Source organism: Mandrillus leucophaeus, unplaced genomic scaffold (assembly GCF_000951045.1).
Source record: "Mandrillus leucophaeus isolate KB7577 unplaced genomic scaffold, Mleu.le_1.0 Scaffold951, whole genome shotgun sequence".
Lineage (NCBI taxonomy): Eukaryota > Metazoa > Chordata > Mammalia > Primates > Cercopithecidae > Mandrillus > Mandrillus leucophaeus.
The window spans coordinates 280,276-298,814 of NW_012110375.1; the positions used below are offsets into that span (position 1 = coordinate 280,276).

Genomic DNA, 18,539 nt, shown 5'->3' on the forward strand with positions numbered 1-18,539 from the left:
ATTAAAAATATATTTTTATATTTATAACTGTATATTTCTCTCCCCTACTTACTTTTTTCATCTTTTTAAATAAATAACTTTAAAATAATCTCCAAATTATATAAAATTATTTTTTAATAAGAATACAGGCCAGGCACAGTGGCTCACGCCTATAATTCCAACACTTTGGGAGGCTGAGGTGGGCAGATTGCTTGAGCCCAGGAGTTCAAGAGCAGTCTGGGCAACATGGCAAAAATCCATCTCTACTAAAAATACAAAAATTAATCAGGTGTAGTGGCACACACCTGTAGTACCAGCTACTTGGGAGGGTGAGGTGAGAAACTGCAGGAAGTTGAGGCTGCAGTGAGCTATGATCACGCCACTGCACTGTAGCCTGGGCAACAGAGTGAGACTGCCTCAAAAAAAAAGAGAATACAATTATATATTTATATATGAATTAGAATTCTTATTCCTAATAACCTTAAATTTTCATGAAAACTTAGAAAGCAAGAAATCCTGAACTGTTAGATGTAAGCATTTTATGGATGAAATCATCTCACAATTTTAGAAACATGTTTTACTATATCACAATTTTTTAACTGGAAATGACTCACACATCCAGCATTTATTATTTAATTTAAAATAATTTTCAGATTGTATATTACACAAAGTCCACTTATAAGCATTTATTTCATTTACATATACTTTTTCATTTTTAACAGGTATCTAGATAACTTTTGATAACTGAGATATTATGCAGAATTAGTCATTATTTAAGGTTATTTCCTTGTTAACTTTTTTTTTTTGACATGGAGTCTCACTCTGTCGCCCGGTGGAGTTCAGGCACGATTTTGGCTCACTGCAATCTCCACCTCCCGGGCTCAAGCAATTGTCCTTCCTCAGACTCCTGAGTAGCTGGGACTACAGGCACACGCCACCGTGCCTGGCTACTTTTTTGTATTTTTAGTAGAGACAGGGTTTCTCCATGTTGGCCAGGCTGGTCTTGAACTCCTGACCTGAAGTGATCCACCTGCCTCGGCCTCCCGAAGTGCTGGTATTACAGGCATGAGCCGCCATGTTAACTATTTTTAAAATCTGAACATTAGGTGAAAACCTAAGTAAGAAACTTAAGGTTAAACACATAGGGATTTTGCTGATAAATTAGGTGGTTCAGTTGCTGTTATTGATCTAACAATTTTAAACTAGTCTTATTTGTCCAAAAAAAGTCACACAAAGATAGATTCGGCTGGGTTTATAGTTTCACAACCTTTGTGCCAAACTCTGACACTTTAAACATTTATCAGAGACAAATATAAAACTTATTTACTTACACACAAATGTATGCTGATTTTTTAGACATCTTTATTTTACTAATTTTTTTTCTTTTTTTTGAGACAGAGTCTCACTCTGTCACCCAGGCTGGAGTGCAGTGGTGCAGTCTCGGCTCACTGCAACCTCCTCCTCCCGAATTCAGGCAATTATCCAGCCTTAGCTTCCCAAGTAGCCGGGACTACAGGCAGGCAACACCACACCCAGCTAATTTTTGTATTTTTAGTAGAGACGGGGTTTTGCCATGTTGGCCAGGCTGGTCTTGAGTTCCTGGCCTCAAGTGATCCACCCACCATGGCCTCCCAAAGTTCTAAGATTACAGGTATGAGTCACCTACACCCAGACTGTACCGAACATTCTATCTGTAATGGAACACTTGGCCCTCAAGGCTCAATCTACAATGATACTATGATGTCATTAGCTTGAATCCCATTATCTTACAGGCAGAGTTGCATTAATTTTTTTCTAAAGCATTGTACATTCCCACAGTGGAGTTCATATTCTACTTTTCCACTGACTCAAGTAGTCTTTTGTGTTCGATCTTACAGAAAGCAGCCCTGGACTGTACAACCGCAGGCTGGGGAACATGTACTTTCATTGGAGTAGCTGCTGGTAACAAAGGATTGACTATTTTTCCAGAGGAGCTAATAATCGGCCGTACTATAAATGGAACATTCTTTGGTGGTCAGTTTTTTTTTTCTTCATAGCTTTAAATATTTTTTCTAGTAGTTCTGAAATTCTTAGAGTGAAGATTATTGAAAGGAAATAAAAATAATTTACTCAAACATTGAATCCTTAGAGCATATCCAAACACTACATAAAGCTATTAATTACTTATAAGTAATTTATATAAAAAAGTAATTATAATTTTCAAATTGAAATTTAATTTGCATATGAATGAACCAACATGAAGGAACAAAAAATAAACATTGATCTAATTGAGATAATTTGTTATATAGAGTGGAAAATAATCTTAAATTTTTCTTATAAAGAAAATTTTTAAAGTAGATATAAGTGCAGAAAATTAAAGATGGAAGGAGTTTAATCTATTTGAAACAAAGCAAATCTGACCTAATAATTTCATTCGTTCAGCAAATGCTGATTAAACTACTTTGTGTCAAGTGCATGTCTTTATTTCGCATTTTGTCCACATTACAGGTTGGAAAAGTGTAGATTCTATCCCAAAGCTGGTCACTGACTATAAGAATAAGAAATTCAATCTGGATGCATTGGTGACCCATACCCTGCCTTTTGACAAAATCAGTGAGGCATTCGACCTAATGAACCAAGGAAAAAGGTACATTACTAATAGATGATTGAATGATTTAAAAAACATTTACAATGATTCTATTTTTTTTTTATGTTAAGAACTAACCAACTTGTTTTTTCTGATGTTTTCCACATCCCAGGTATTAGATGTGCTTAAAACATTGAATAGTGGCTATTTCAGAGGGAAAGGCTTCCATTTCAATAATGCACATCTGTACACTGTTACAATATAGAATGGTGGTATAAATTCATACAATTTCCATTTCAAAAACCATTAACTCAGTTGGGGCTGCTCCCTAGAAAGAGAGGTTTCTGCATAGTATAATGTTAGATCCCTCTAGTACAGTGTACCCCTGAGTTTGGCACCGTGGTGTTCTGCCGTTTGACACAGAGTGCCTACCCCAGACCCTTCACAATCAGAATGGGGTGAAAACCATGGCTATGTGAACAGAGAGTGGCAGGGATCAGACACGTAAAGGATGCCCCAACTGTCTCATTCTCTTGCTTTGCCATAGAGTTCCTATAAGATACCTTCTGATCCACTATTATAGTTATATAGTCTCCCATGTCAGGGATTCCAGGAACTGATGTATAGAAATGCTCCACCTGGAAGATTCTTAGGGTTTGGGGGATTAGTAAGACTAGGATAAATGATTCTAGGTAAAATATTCAAGCACAGCCTTGATCAATAGAAACAAAGGTCAAAAACATTAGGAACAATGTTACATAGAGGAGATGCAGGACAAAGAAGAAATGAAAAGAGAAGACACAACAAAAGAGAGGAGGAAAAGGCTAAAGTAAAATTAAAATAACTGGGATTTGAAGCAGGGAATAAATGTTGCAGAAGAAGATAGTTTCATGGTGTGAGGACCCAGACTACTTCTTGGGGAAGAAACCTGAGGAAATATCCCCACTGACATGAACTCCCCAGTTTGCAAACGTGTCAGTGACAACATATCAAAAGGAAGGTCAATAAAAAGAAAATACAAGCATTATTTTTTAAGCTACACCATGTAAACTTAGTATATAAGCCCTGCAATATTTTATACAATCTCAATATCCCCATAAGGAATACTCCTCAAGTTAGGAGTTAGAGGTTGGAGTGGGGTTTGAGCCTCACACCCTTGTACTCATATCCTCTAACACAAACTTTTTCTCCCAGAATTCTCAATTATGGAACACACCCATAAGGAATGCTAAGTGGCAGCCAGGTGGAAAATGCTGCATTGCTTTATGGGCAAGTCTCCCACATTCTCCAAGGAGGCTTCCCTGGTAATCAGCCAGAGTGAGGCTTCCTGCTCCTTATCTAGCCCACTGAGAATACCGTCAGACTGCCCACACAGATGGAAAGGTGGCAACAGGGAAGGCAGAAGTTGGGCCTCATCAGGTGTGTCCACCATATGGGCACAGGAAGCACAAGAGAAGGCAGGCCCTCCTACCACCCAACTGCAAAGAAGCAAGGAAGCGGGAGGAAGGGGATGGGATACAATGACCGATTAGCCTGTTGAGGTGCAGTGACCCTGCCCCAGAGTGAGGAAAGGACACAGAGATTCTCCTTCCACAGGTAGGGGTGTCTTCCAGTCCTGGGTGAAGAAAACATTTATGCATAGCAAGCTGCTGATAGCAGGGGTTCCATAGCTCCAGCAGTAATGTCTGAGATAAGGACTGCTCTGTCCTTGAGGCTTATCCCCCGCTTGGTGTCTACATGTTGGAGATATCCAGGAATAAGAACATCTGGGTTCTCAAAAAGTAGCATCCCAACACACCAACTTTGATGCCCACTCCCTCCTTCGATGCTTAACTTTGCCCTCAGCTATAGGAGATCTGAGAACAGTGACTATTCCAAGACTAAAACCTGACTCCCTCCTTGGTACATTCTAATTCTCCTCAACAGTACCACTGAGTAACAAGGACGCTGCCTAAGGTGAGTGAGGGTCCTGAATTCCCCCCTAGTTTACTAGCACATGTATAAAATATTATTAACACCATGAACGGAAGAGGATGATGGGATAAAAGAAATTAGGCTTAATAAAGTGGATGTCTAAAAAGGAAGACCAGATCCCGAAATGAAAAGGCAAAACTTATTTGTGAGCTTTGGTTAAATTTATCATGAAAATTATACTTATTAATGTTTTATTGTTATTAACAGCATCCGAACAATCCTGATCTTTTGAAGATGCCAGGAGCAATTTGGAATGCTATCTGATTGAATGTGAACCTGTCTGGTTAATTTATTACCTGATTTGATGAACCAAGGAAAGCCATGAGTTTAAACAAATATTTACATTTAATACGGGAACATAAAAGAGCTTTAAATATTACAGCCTTTGTACCTGTTACATATATGAATATTCCCTATGTTAAATAATAACAACTAGTGTTTATGAACAGAATCATATGATCTTTAGAAATTGTTTAAAATTAGTTCTGGGAAGGTGAAAGTGGGGAATTAAGAGATAATAAATAAAACTAGATTGGCTTTATGTTTATAATTTTTTTAGATTGGATAATGAATACATGGAGTTTCATTATACTTTTCTCTCCACTTTTGTCTATGTTGAAAATTTTCTGGGAGCTAAATGATGAGAACACATGGACACATGAAGGGGAACAACACACACTGGGGCCTGTTGAAGGCAGGGAGTCAGCAGAGAGACAGCATCAGGAAGAATAGCTAATGCATGCTGGGCTTCGTACCTGGGTGATGAGATGATCTGTGTGGCAAAGCACCATGCTACATGTTTACCTGTGTAACAAACCTGCACATCCTGCACATGTACCCTGGAACTTAATAAAAGTTGGAAATTTTTTAAAAGAATGAATAAGACCTGGTATTTGGTAGCACAACAGGGAGACTACAGTCAACAGTAATTTAATAGTACATTTTAATGTGACTAAAAGAGTATGATGGATTGTTTGTAACACAAATAAATGCTTGAGGGGATGGACACCCCATATTACATGATGTGATTATTACACATTGCAGCCTGTATCAAAATATCTCATGTACCCCATAAATATACACACCTAATACCCTCAAAAATTAAAATAAAAAATTTTAAAATAAAAATAAAAAAAGATTTTCCACAATAAAAAGATTTTTACTGGAAAAATTCACTATATTTCACATATATGTGTACATGTATACACCATATATATACACATTATATATATGAAATATATATATTTGAAATATATATATGAAATATATATAGTAATTGTGATCATGTGTATATATATTAATATATACACACATATACATACATAAAACACTATTATATAATTTGTGTTCCAATAAGCCACAAGCTACTTTTTAAAAATAAGTTGCTAAATAATTTTCTTTTTAACATCTGTTCATTTCTTTTCTCTTAGCCCCACTCTATCATTAACTGCAATCACATGTAAGGAAATATCAGAATCTATTTATGTGAATATTTTAAAAAGAATAAAAGCATATCTACTCTCTCAAGTTTCTAGCTCTATAAAATAACTGCCCTTTCATCTTTGATAATTTTTTTACTTCAACTTTTAAGTTCTGGAATACGTGTGCAGGATGTGCAGGTTTGTTACATAGGTAAATGTGTGCCATGGTGGTTTCCTGCACAGATCAACCCATCATTTAGGTATGAAGCCCAGCATCCATTAGCTATTCTTCCTGATGCTCTCCCTCCCCCAAACCCCCTCAACAGGCCCCAGTGTGTTGTTTCCCACCATGTGTCCATGTATTCTCATTGTTCAGCTCCCACTTATAAATGAGAACACACAGTATTTGTTTTTCTGTTCCTGCATTAGTTTGCTGAGGATAAGGGCTTACAGTTCCATCCATGTCCCTGCAAAGGACATGACCTCATTCCTTTTCATGGCTGCATAGTATCCCATAGTGTATATGTACCACATTTTCTTTATCCAGTCTATCATTGATGGGCATTTGGTTTGATTTGCTATTGTGAATAGTGCTGCAATAAATATACAAGTGCATGTAGCTTTATAATAGAATATTTTACATTCCTTTGGAGATATACTTGGTAATGGGATTGCTGGGTCAAATGGCATTTTTGCTTCTAGATCTTTGAGGAATCACCACCCTGTCTTTCACAATGGTTGAACTAATTTACGTTCCCACCAACAGTGTAAAAGCATTCGTTTTTCTCTGCAACCTCACCAACATCTGTTGTTCCTTCACTTTTTAATAATCACCATTCTGAATGGCATAAGATGGTATCCCATTGTGGTTTGGATTTGCATTTCTCTAATGATCAGTGATCTTTGATAATTTTTACAACATATAACGTTGAGCTTAATGATCTGTAATTGGTACTAATTAATGCTATTTTCAATAGTCAATTAAAAGTTACAAAAATTGATGTACTTATAAAATAATGTGGTAAGTAAACATTCATAGTTATAAGATTTAACAGATGAAAAGATTTATATAAAAATAGCAAAATGGAAGGTTTCAAATTATTATACTCAAGATGTTACAATGAACAGTTTAAAAGGACAAGATAGAACTCAAATGCCCATCAGTGATAGACTGGATTAAGAAAATGTGGTACATACACACTATGGGATACTATGCACCCATCAAAAGGAATGAGATCATGTCCTTTGCAGGGACACGGATGGAGCTGGAAGCCATTAACCTCAGCAAATAATGCAGGAACAGAAAAACAAACATCACATGTTCTCACTTATAAGTGGGAGCTGAACTATGAGAATACATGGACACATCGTGGGGAACAACACACGCTGGGGCCTGTCCAGAGGACAGGAGGGACAGCATCAGGAAGAATAGCTAATGGATGCTGGCCTTAATACCTAAGTGATGGGTTGATCTATGCAGCAAACCATCATGGCACACGTTTACCTACGTAACAAACCTGCACATCCTGTGCACATACCCCAGAACTTAAAAGTTGAAGGAAAAAAAAGGATCAGATAGATAATAATTTAGATCAGTGTAATAAAGACCAGCTTTCACCTTGGACCAGAACTTAAAATAAAAGTTGAAGAAAAAAAAAAAACAGACAAGATACATAATAATTTAGATCAGAGTAATAAAGACTAGCTTTCACCTTGGAGTAATTTCTGAAACCTCAGTTTTCTTTAAAAATGATTTACCATGTATTGAATTCTGAGAGAAGATAAACATTTTGCTGAAATGATAGTAATTAATACCTCAAAGTAGAAACTTGTATTCTTGCTTATTTAAAATTCTCTCTCATTAAAAATGGAAGCCAGACACTTTATCTATAAATGCTTTCTTTGTTGGCATTGTGGGACTAAAATGCACTCCACACGTTGTTGGCCTTTCTCATACAATTCCCTATATTAATTCTTTTCTCTCTCCTCACCCCTTTCCTCCTTTCCTTTGCCTCAGTGAATCCTTCCTAGATTCCATTTCAGACCCAGCTCTTTTTCAGATCTTTGCAGCCACAAAGCTGTTCTCATTCCCTGATCTCCTTTGATGCTTAGTGTTTTCATCAAAATCCTATCACACACCGTTTCCATTGTTAGTTTTTCAAGTACATGTTTGTAAACTCCCTGAAGGCAGAACAATCTTTGAATCCATCCCTCTATCAGAGATGCTCCATAAATATATGTTGCTTGATAACAAAAGTCTATCCTCATGTCTGAATACTTTATATTCACCCTTTTGAATGGAATATTTCCAAAATATTTTCTATATTTCCTTTTTTTCTAAATAGATAATCCCAAATATAATCTTAACAACACAGAATAGTAATTATTGAAATGGGAGAGTTCCTGATCCCCCTCGAAGGATGTGCAACGTGGGTGTGACTCACCTGTTCAGTCACCGTTGCTCAAACCCCTGACAAGAAGGGGAGCATGCAGACTGTAAGGTGCAGGAGTCAGGGCAAGTGCTTTGGGCTCCAGCCCCGCAGTGGTGTCTAGGCATGGGTGCCTGCAGCCCCAGTGTTACAAGGCTCTTTTAGCATTGCTGTCCACAGACAGCATAACTGTTAACCAGCTCAATGGACTCTCTGCCTTTTTGCAAGGGCAGAGGGCCAGTGTGAGAGCTTTCTGTATCCCAAGCTCTTGCCCAGCATCCAGGAAGAATTAGGTTGCACACAGACTTGAAGGATGAATGCAGGGTTTTAATGAGTGGTAAAGGTGGCTCTCAGCAGGATGGATAGGGAGCTGAAAGTGGGGATGCAGTGGGAAGATTATCTTCCCCTGGAGTTTGGCCATCCAGAGGCTAAACTCCTCTCCCACCACCCCCAGCCTAACTCCTCTTGGCATTCAGATGTTCCTCCTCTTCTCTCTTTCTCTGCCACTTCATTCTGCCATTCATCTGCTTGTCTCCTCATCTCATCTGCTCATCTGCTTCTGGAGCCTAAAGTTCAGGGTTACATGGGTACCAAATGGGGGGCATAGCAGGTCAAAAGGCAACTTTCAGGGCACAAAAACAGAAATGCCCATTCCCACTTAGGGCCGAGGGTCTCCAGGCTTGAGGGTGGGGCTTTTGCTGGGGAACCACCCTCTTCTATCCAGTATTTCCCTGTCTCTTGTCCATATTATGATCACTAATTTTTATGCTAAATTGTGATTCAGTAGTCTCAATCTCTCTCTCCTCCCTTCCTCTCTCTTTCTCTGAGCAATCACTGCGGCAGTAAATGTCCCTGTCTCTATGAGTCTTCTAATTTTCATATCTAGTTTTGTAATTCAAAAAAAATTCTGATTATCCTTGGCAGAGCTGTTAGAATTATTCATAAAATCAATGAGGCTGAGCAAGGTGGCTTATATCTGTAATCCCAGCACTTTGGGAGGCTGAGGCAGGACAATGGCATAAGCTCAGGTGTTTGAGACCAGCCTGGGGAACATAGCAAGACTTTGTCTCTACTAAAACTAAAAGTAAAAATAAAAAATAGCTGAGCATGTCAGCATGTGCTTGTAGTCCTACCCATTTGGGAGGCTGACGTGGAAAGAGGATCACTTGAGCCCAGATTGAGGCTGCTGTGAGCTGTGATTGCACCACTGCACTCCAGCCTGGGCGACAGAGCAAGACCCTGCCTTGGAAGCAAAAATAAAACTGAGAAATCCCAGAGTGAGATGTATGGAGTTTAAGGCTTCACTTCCATCATTCTTTCAGCAACAGAGGGTTTTTTCCTCCTCCATGCACCCAGTTGAAATTCCTAGTAATTTACAGTATAATTTTTGTTTTGTTTTGTTTTGTTTGTTGTTGTTATTGTTTAAGACAGAGTCTCTGTCACCCAGGCTGGAGGGCAGTGGCACGATCTCTGCTCACTGCAATCTCCACCTCCCAGGCTCAAGTGATTCTCCTGCCTCAGGTTCCCAAGTAGCTGGAATTACAGGCCATGTGCCACCACCCCCAGCGAATTTTGGTATTTTTAGTAAAGATGGGTTTTTGCCATGTTGCCCAGGTTGGTCTCGAACTCCTGGTCTCAGGTGATCTACCCATCTCAGCCTCCCAAAATGCTGGGAGTACAGGCATGAGCCACTGCACCTGGCCTATAGTATAATTTTTCAAAATGCACCCCAAATGCCTAAGTTGCTCAAATATATCTCTTTCAAACTGAAGAATGAATGCTGAATCTCTATATGATACTCCAGAGAAAACATAAATTACACATCAGTGTTGCCATTGGCAACATGTAGAAAACCTCCAATTAAGAACTACGCTTCAAAGGCATTTTTAAAAGTCTGTAAACTACTGACAGTTGTCCACTTCTCCTGAGTATTCTCATATTCATTCTTCATTTAAAGAATATTGCTTTTTGAAAGAGTAGGGGCAACACAAATTAAAATATTTCAAAGGAGTCAAGCCAGTGAAACAAAACTGGAATGGAACTTGACCCCTCCAAAGGAAAAAACAAAAAGCAGTATTTTAAAGGTTTGATGGATGATCTACCTTCCCTTGTTCTAAACATTTCATCAGAATTACCGCTCCCCCTAACCCGATCTTCTGAACCAAACATTGGAAATCTGTCCAAGGCACATAAGCCATGGACCTTCAGTATGTCAAAGATTATTAAATTTTCAGGAAAAAAATTATATTGTTCAGTATAAGAAGATACATGAGTCTATGTAAGAAAACTTATTTTTTGGTCTGAAATTATTACAAATATTTAAGAACACCAGTTAATAGGGTGCACAAGAGTTGAATTTAGAAGGCAATACAATCACAGTATATTACTCTGAGAAGAAAAAATAATGAAGTTTTAAGATATATTCACAATGCTTTCAAACACTACTTTTCAAATGCTACTACAAATGCTACTATAGTGCCCTCTGGTGGTACTTTTTTGTTTTGTTTTGTTTTTCCATCTGCTAAACCCTATTTTCTTTGAGAAAAAGAATTTGCAAAGAGATGATAATAGCATCTTTCACTCATATCATAGTTAACATTTTAAGTATTTTCATATGTATTATTTCATCTGATGAGCTTCTTGAGGGCAGGACTATTTTCATATTCTTTGAGAGGCTTGCAGAGAGCAGGCCTCCAGCAACGCACCTTGTGAAGCAGGCAAGAACTTTACTGAATGAATCCTGTATTACAGAGAAAACAGGCACTATTTTTCTTACTAGTTTATGAGAATTATAGCACCTGCAAGCTGAACATTGTCTTAAGGATGAATGGGAACGGTAGGAAAGTGTCTTTGTTCTTAGGGGATACTTGTTGAAGGAGACAAGGGTGAATTTCATGAGTTTTGAAACTTCCTTTCAAATGTTTCATCAAAAAATGTGTGTGTGTGTGTGTGTGTGTGTGTGTGAGAGAGAGAGAGAGAGGGAGGGAGGGAGAGAGAGAGAAAGTAAGTGTGGCAAAAAATATTGGTACACTTAGGTGAAGGACATAGAGATGTTTATTGTCCTGTTTTTCAAATTTTGAAATCTTGAAACTTTTCAAAGTAAAAAGTTGGGTGAAGAAACATGGATGGTTTCCAACTCCAAATTCAATAAAGAAATCACTTTTTAAAACACGTCTGGTAGGTCAGCCGACCTTGGGCTTAACATATACACAGACCAATTTCTTCCTTATGGCTAAAGCTAAGCTCTGCCTTCCTCATTCTGCTCTCTGGAGTATCACAGCGTACGTCCAGTCGCCTGGAGAGCTAAAGACTATTGGCATGCCTCTCCCCTACTCTTCCCACTACCACCAAGTCCTCTTTATTCCTAATTAAATGGCTCTAAGTATAACTTAAACTCAATGTTCTATATACAGTCTGAATAACATTCTTATTTGGAAAAATAGGCCAGTAAATGCCGTCTCTATGTATTCTCTTACCAGCCATCTCCTATTGTTGACAAATATTGAGTTTTATAAAATTCCTAAATATATCCACTCTAAAACGCTATTAAACCAGACTGCTCTTTTCTAGAAACTTAATTTTTTAATTTTTTTCTTTCATATCTCTTAGGCACTATTATTCTATAACTTTAAACCCAAGAATAGGCCAGGCACAGTGGCTCACGCCTGTAATCCCTAGCACTTTGGGAGGCCGAGGAGGGCAGATCACGAGGTCAGGAGATCGAGACCATCCTGGTTAACACAGTGAAACCCCATTTCTACTAAAAATACAAAAAAAATTAGCCGGGCATGGTGGCAGGCGCCTGTAGTCCCAGCTGCTCGGGAGGCTGAGGCAGGCGAATGGCGAGAACCGGGGAGGCAGAGGCAGAAGAATGGCGAGAATCCGGGAGGCAGAGCTTGCAGTGAACCGAGATCGTGGCCTTGCACTCCCAGGAGACTCCATCTCAAAAAAAAAAAAAAAAAAAAACACAAGGATAGACCATTTGTCTTCCCTGAAGTTTCAAGGTCTTTTTGAAAGAAATTATAGGTAAATAAGGGATACTTAATAATATAGAAGAAAAACAATACCATCCTATGATTTGGTATTAAATAACTTTTTATCACTTTCTCCATTTCTGCCAATAAAATTATCTTCTATAGGCCTGCTTATAATATAGCTAATAAAATTTCAGAAGCTGACCTTAAAAATGAAAGTCTTTATAATTAACCAAAGAAATCTGAGAAAAAGATATCCCTTCTCCTTGCAGCTATGAAAAGAGAAACATAATTCTGCATCATGAAGTATTTCAAAAAATCTGATTTGATAAGATATTACATTAAGAATGTTCCAAAAAATATCCACTTGTTATCCTCAGCAATATGGAGCTGTGTGAATATTCATAATTGTTACTAGAACCTCTTCTGTTCCTTGCTAAAAAGAAATCCATTCTCTGTAATATAAATGTTATTTGAACCAAAATGTCTTATAAGACTCCAAAGTGTTACAAAGTGTTGCTTTGTCCTGTGAAAATAACCTCCAAAAGGAATCTGTAATTCTGATTGTCTTACTGACAAGGTTTTGACCTAGGAAAAATGTTGTAAGAATACATCTCTGTATTTCTAAGCAGTATTTTAGTTTTTCTGCTAAGTTAAAAGAAAACCATTAGCATTTTCCTTTCCGCCTACATGTATAACAGAATAATTTAAAGCTTATGCCTTAATTTTTTAAATCTCAGAGTCTCAGTCTATGTTTAATTTATATTAATAAATTCATGGATGATGGTAGAAGTAGAAGCATGACAGAGCCAGAAAACAATTCTATATCCAGAGTAAGTGTTGGTCCCAGTGAGAACAAATTTCTGCCTCCTCCATGATGAAAGAGATCAAATGTAACCAACCTGTCGCATAGAAACTGTCTAGTCCCCTTGAGTTACTATACCATATTGGGGACTCAGGGTTGGTGGTGCTACTTCTCAATCTGGTATTCAGCAGTGGCAGAGTCAGAACAACCTTGATAAAAAAATATCTATGACGTTGGGCCCACGCTTATATCCATGGCCACTACATTTACAAGCCCATGGAGCAAGCACTTGGATACCCTTCTGAACAACATCCCCAAGGTGGATCATCTTGTTCACCTAATTATTGACAATGTCCTTCAAAATCAGACCTTTTGGTGAGAAGCACATGGAAAATAATTTTCCTCACTCAGTGACCATTACAAAAGGTCCATCACACCTCTACTCCGATTTCCTCGTTACCAATCTTACAATCATATTCTTTCGAAGTCCCTGATCATCTGACCAAATCATTAATTGCTACCCATAAGCCAATGTAGATCTTTACCTCAGGCGATTTCATTCCTGTCCAAGAGGGTTCACAGAAATATAATACTTGAAGTTCTATACCGCAGCAAGATTTTTCCAAGTCTGCCACTACCAACTACCAGGATTTTGTGCAGAGCATTTCTAAACTAAGCTGTAATTCTCTTCCTGCTCTTTGAACATTTTTGGTGCTGTACATTCTATGGGTTTTGACAAATACATAGTAACATGTATCCACCATTATAAGTATACAAAATAGTGTCACTGTCCTAAAAATTTTCTCTGCTCTAACTATTCATCCCTTCCTCCCCTCAAAACCAAGAAAACCACTGATCTTTTTACTGTCTTCCTAGTTTTGCCTTTTCCAAAACGTCATATAGTTGGAATCTTACAGTATGTATAGCCTTTTCAGATTGGCTTCTTTCACTCAACAATACACATGTAAAATTCCTCTATGTCTTTTCATGGCATGATAGCTTATTTCTTTATAGCGCTTAGTAATATGTCATTGTCTGAATGCACCACAGTTTATCCACTCACCTACTAAAGGACATCCAAGTTTTGGCAATTAAGAATAAAGCTGCTATAAACATCAGTGTGCACGTTATTGTGTGGAAGTAAGTTCACAGCTCATTTGGGTAAATATTAGGGAGCACAACTGCTAAATCATATAATTAGTATGGTTAATTTTGTAAGAAAGTACCAAATTATCTTTAAAAGTGGCTGTACCATTTCTGCATTCCTATCAGCAATGAATGAGAGTTCCTCATGCTCCACATCCTCACCAGTATTTGCTAGTGTCGGTGTTTGGAATTTTGGCCATTCTAATGTAGTAACATCTCATCATTGTTTTAATTTACAATTAACTAATGACATATGATGATGAACACCTTTTCATATGTTTATTTACCATCTGTAAATTTTCTTTGGTACGAAGTCTGTTCATGTCTTTTGCCCATTTTTAAATCAGGTTGTTAGTTTTATTATTGTTGAATTTTAAGAGTTCTTTGTGTTTTTTGGACAACAGTCTTTCATCAAATAAATATTCTGTGAATATTTTCTATCAGTCTGTGGCTTGTCTTTTCTCATGACACTGTCTTTCATAAAATATTTTAATAAAGTCCCGCTTATCAATTATTTCTTTCATACATGCCTTTCATGTTGTAATTTAAAAGTCATCACCATACCCAAGGTCATCATCTAGGTTTTCTCCTATGTTATCTTTTATGAATTTTATAGTTTTACAATTTACACATAGGTCTGTGATCCATCTTGACTTAATTTTTGTGAAGGGTATAATGTCTGTGTCCAGATTCTGTTTTTTCCATGTGAATGTCCAATTGGCCCATCATCATTTATTGAAAAGACTATCTTTTCTCCATTGTATCACCTCTGCCCCTTGGTCCAAGATCAACCAACTATATTTATGTGGGTCTATTTGTGGGTTCTCTCTTCTGTTCCTTTGTCTTTCATTAATAACACTGTCCTGACCACTGCAGCTTTACAGTAAGACTTGAAGTCAGGTAGTATCAGTCCTCCAACTTTGGTCTCCTCTTTCAATATTCAGTTGACCAATCTGGGTCTTTTGCTTCTCCACATAAACTTTGAAATCAGTTTCTCAATATCCACAAAATAATTTGCTGGGATTTTTTTTTTATTGGGATTTAGTTAAATCCATAGAGCAAGTGGGAATAAATGACAATTTGACAATGTTGATTCAGAATATCCATGTACATGAGACATTTCTCCATTTATTTAATGTTTTTATCAGAGTTGTATAATTTACCTCATAGATCTTGTACACATTTTGTTAGATTTCTACCTAAGCATTTCATTTCTGGGGATGCTAATGTAAATGGTATTGGGTTTTTAATTTCAGATTCTACTTGTTCATTGCTGGCATACAGGAAAATGACTGAAATGTGTGTATTAAACTTGTATCCTGCAACTCTGCTATAATCACTTATTAGTTCCAGGAGACTTCTGTCAATTTTTTCAGATTTTGTAAACAGATAAATGTTATCTGTAAGCAAAGACTGTTTTATTTCCTCCTTTCTAATCGATATACATTTTATTTCCTCTCCTTGTGTTATTCTATTAGGTAGGATTTTCAGTAAGATGTTGAAAAGGAATGGTGAGACGGGACACCTTTTTCTTGTTCCTAGTCTTAGCACGAAATCTTCTAGTTTCTCACCGTTAAGTATGATGTTAGCTGCAGGCTTCTTGTAGATGTTCTTTATCACATTGAGACAGTTTCCTCCTAATACTCATTTGCTGAAAGTTTTCATCATGGATAGGTGTTGAATTCTGTGAAATGTTTTTTACCCCACCTATTGCCATGTGATTTTCTGCTTCTTTAGCCCATTGATGTGATGGATTATATTAATTTATTTTTCTAATGTTGAACCAGCCTTGTATACCTGGGATAAATTCCACATGGTTGTGGCATGTAATTATTCTTATACATTGTTGGATTCAATTTGCTAATACTTTGTTGGGGATATCTGTATCTACGTTCATAAGGGATATTGGTCTGTAGTTTTCTTTTCTTGTAATGTCTGTGGCTTTGGTATTACAGCAATGCAGGCCTCGTAAAATGAGTTAGGAAGTATTCTCTCTGCTTCTATCTTCTGAAAAAGATTGTAGAAAATTGGTATAATTCCTTCCTTAAATGTTTGGAAGAATTCATCAGTGAACCCATGTGGGCTTTGTGCTTTCTGTTTTGGAAGGAACACTTGTTTGGTGTTTAAGTTTTCTGGATCTGTGGTTTGTTTCCTGACATTGATTTGGGGAAATTCTCAGTCATAGTTGCTTTGAATATTGCTTTTGCTCCTTTTGCTTTCTTCTCTTTCTGGTACTCCCATACAGGTATATGATATCCTGTTCCATTTATTCATTTCTTCTCTTTGCTTTCTTGTTTTGACAGTTTCTATTAACATACCCTCAAGCTCAAAGATTCTTTCCTTAGTCACATTCAGTCTACTAATGAGCCCATCAAAGGCATTTTTCGTTTGTTACAGTATTTTTTCTGTCATTTATTTTCAGTTCTTTCTTAGAATTTCCATCTCTCTTACATTATCCATTGTTCTTGCATGTCGTCTATTTTTTCCATTAAAGCCCTTAGCATACTGTAAAAAATAAAGTAGAGGTTCCTCTTCAAAGACTTTCCTCCCCATTTAATTAGGAATAAATAGTAACTTCTTTTAGAAGCAAAATTCACTCAAAGACCTGTGCTCCTAAATATTTGCCCTGGCATGCTGATATTAGTCCAAGCAAGGATTGGTCACAGCCTGTTCCTCTTCCTTACTTAAAAGTGTTTTTACCTTTCTCAGCATTCCACAAGTTACCTCCTCCTTCCTTTGTTCTCCACCTTTGCCTCTTTTAAAAAGTTCTAAGTTGCTAGTCAGTCACGACAAATACGGAATGTGAGGTCCCATTCCAGCCAATGGAAACCGGACACAGCAGTAGGGTGGACGCATCAGGTTATAAATGACCCTGTCTCCTTTGTTTGGTGTATTCTCGGGCAAAACTGCTGGCGAGTGTACCCTTTCTGCAGAAGTAAAAATGGCCTTACTAAATTAAATTTATGTTCAAGTACTATTTCTTTACGGTACCAGGGAACAAGCATTTCAAACAATATTAATCATAGTTGTTTTAAATTCATAGTCTGATAATACCAACATCTCTGTCATTCTCTGGGTTTGGTTCCGCTGCTGCTTCTGTCCATTCAAACTATGTCGCCTTTTAATGTGCCTTGTAATTTTGTATCGAAAGGCAGATAAAATATACTGGGTCAAAGGAATTGCAGTAAACAGCCCTTTAGTAATGTAGTGGTAAGATATACAGGAAGGGGAAGTGTCCTATAGTTCTACCATTTCATCTCATTCTTTTAGTAAGCCTGGGTCCCTAGGCTGTAAACTTCAGTTCTCAGTTTGTTTTTCCACCCCCTTAGGTGGTACAGAATGTCTAGAGGGAGCTGGAGTTGGGTATTTCCTTTCCCCCAGGGCAGTTAACCACATGTAAAAATCCCAGTACACTAGGCTCTAGTAAAATAGTTTCTTTTGATGGCAAGTCTTGTTAAGAACAAAATGCTCTAGAATTTTTCAAAATAGTTCCTTTTACACTCCTCATGCAGGAAGCAGTTGGAGATTTTTCTCTGATCTTCTCTGAGAATTCATGGAGGTAAATCTCACAAAAGTGTGAAAGCCCCCCAGAATCTTTAACTCTCAAACTAATCCATAACGAGCCTCCAGCAATTCATTAATTAGAGCCCAGACTTTCCTACTCCAGTAATGGTTCCTGCAAAGGTGCATTTCTATGGTAAGTTGTGATTCTTTGAATCCACCCATCTGCGTCTCTAATTTTGGGGAAGCTGTTTTCCCTGTGACCCCACTTCTCCTACAGTTCTAAGAAGAGTTGTTAATTTCTCATTTTGTTTCGCTTTTTAGTTCTTGTTAGGATGGAGTGATGACTTCTAAATTATTTACATGTCAGACCAGAAACCTGAAGTCTTGTCTATTATTGTTAAACAAGGTACTACAAAAATGCAAGTGTCTCCTTCCAGAAAATAGACAGTATATCTGCAATAGGGAAAAGAAAACTAACTCTCTGCCAAAACTCTTTTTTTCCTCACTAGAAACTGCTTGCTGCATTCCAAGCAGAAGTATTGGCATACACAAAGGCCTGGAATCAAGAAAAAGCATAGTCCTTTTAAGGAACTACAAATGTTCCTTAAAGGTTGGTGTGAAATTTGGCAGAAGAGCAGGAAATAAGGATAGAGACATACACAGAATGAAGTAATTCAGGGCCTGACTGGCCTAAAGACTTTGGATTTTATCCATTTGTTCTCCCTTGAATATTTTTAAATA

General features: G+C 37.5%; 1 protein-coding gene across 1 annotated transcript in view; it reads left to right on the plus strand.

Annotated features, from left to right (window-relative positions):
* ADH4 (alcohol dehydrogenase 4 (class II), pi polypeptide) overlaps positions 1-5,110 on the plus strand; it is a 21,380-nt gene extending 16,270 nt beyond the window's left edge. Inside the window, exons 7-9 of the mRNA XM_011970548.1 lie at positions 1,857-1,992; positions 2,467-2,605; positions 4,727-5,110. Coding sequence (XP_011825938.1) covers positions 1,857-1,992; positions 2,467-2,605; positions 4,727-4,751 — 300 coding nt within the window. The 3' untranslated portion in view covers positions 4,752-5,110. The remainder of the gene's footprint in view (positions 1-1,856; positions 1,993-2,466; positions 2,606-4,726) is intronic.
* Positions 5,111-18,539: the final 13,429 nt, after the last annotated feature.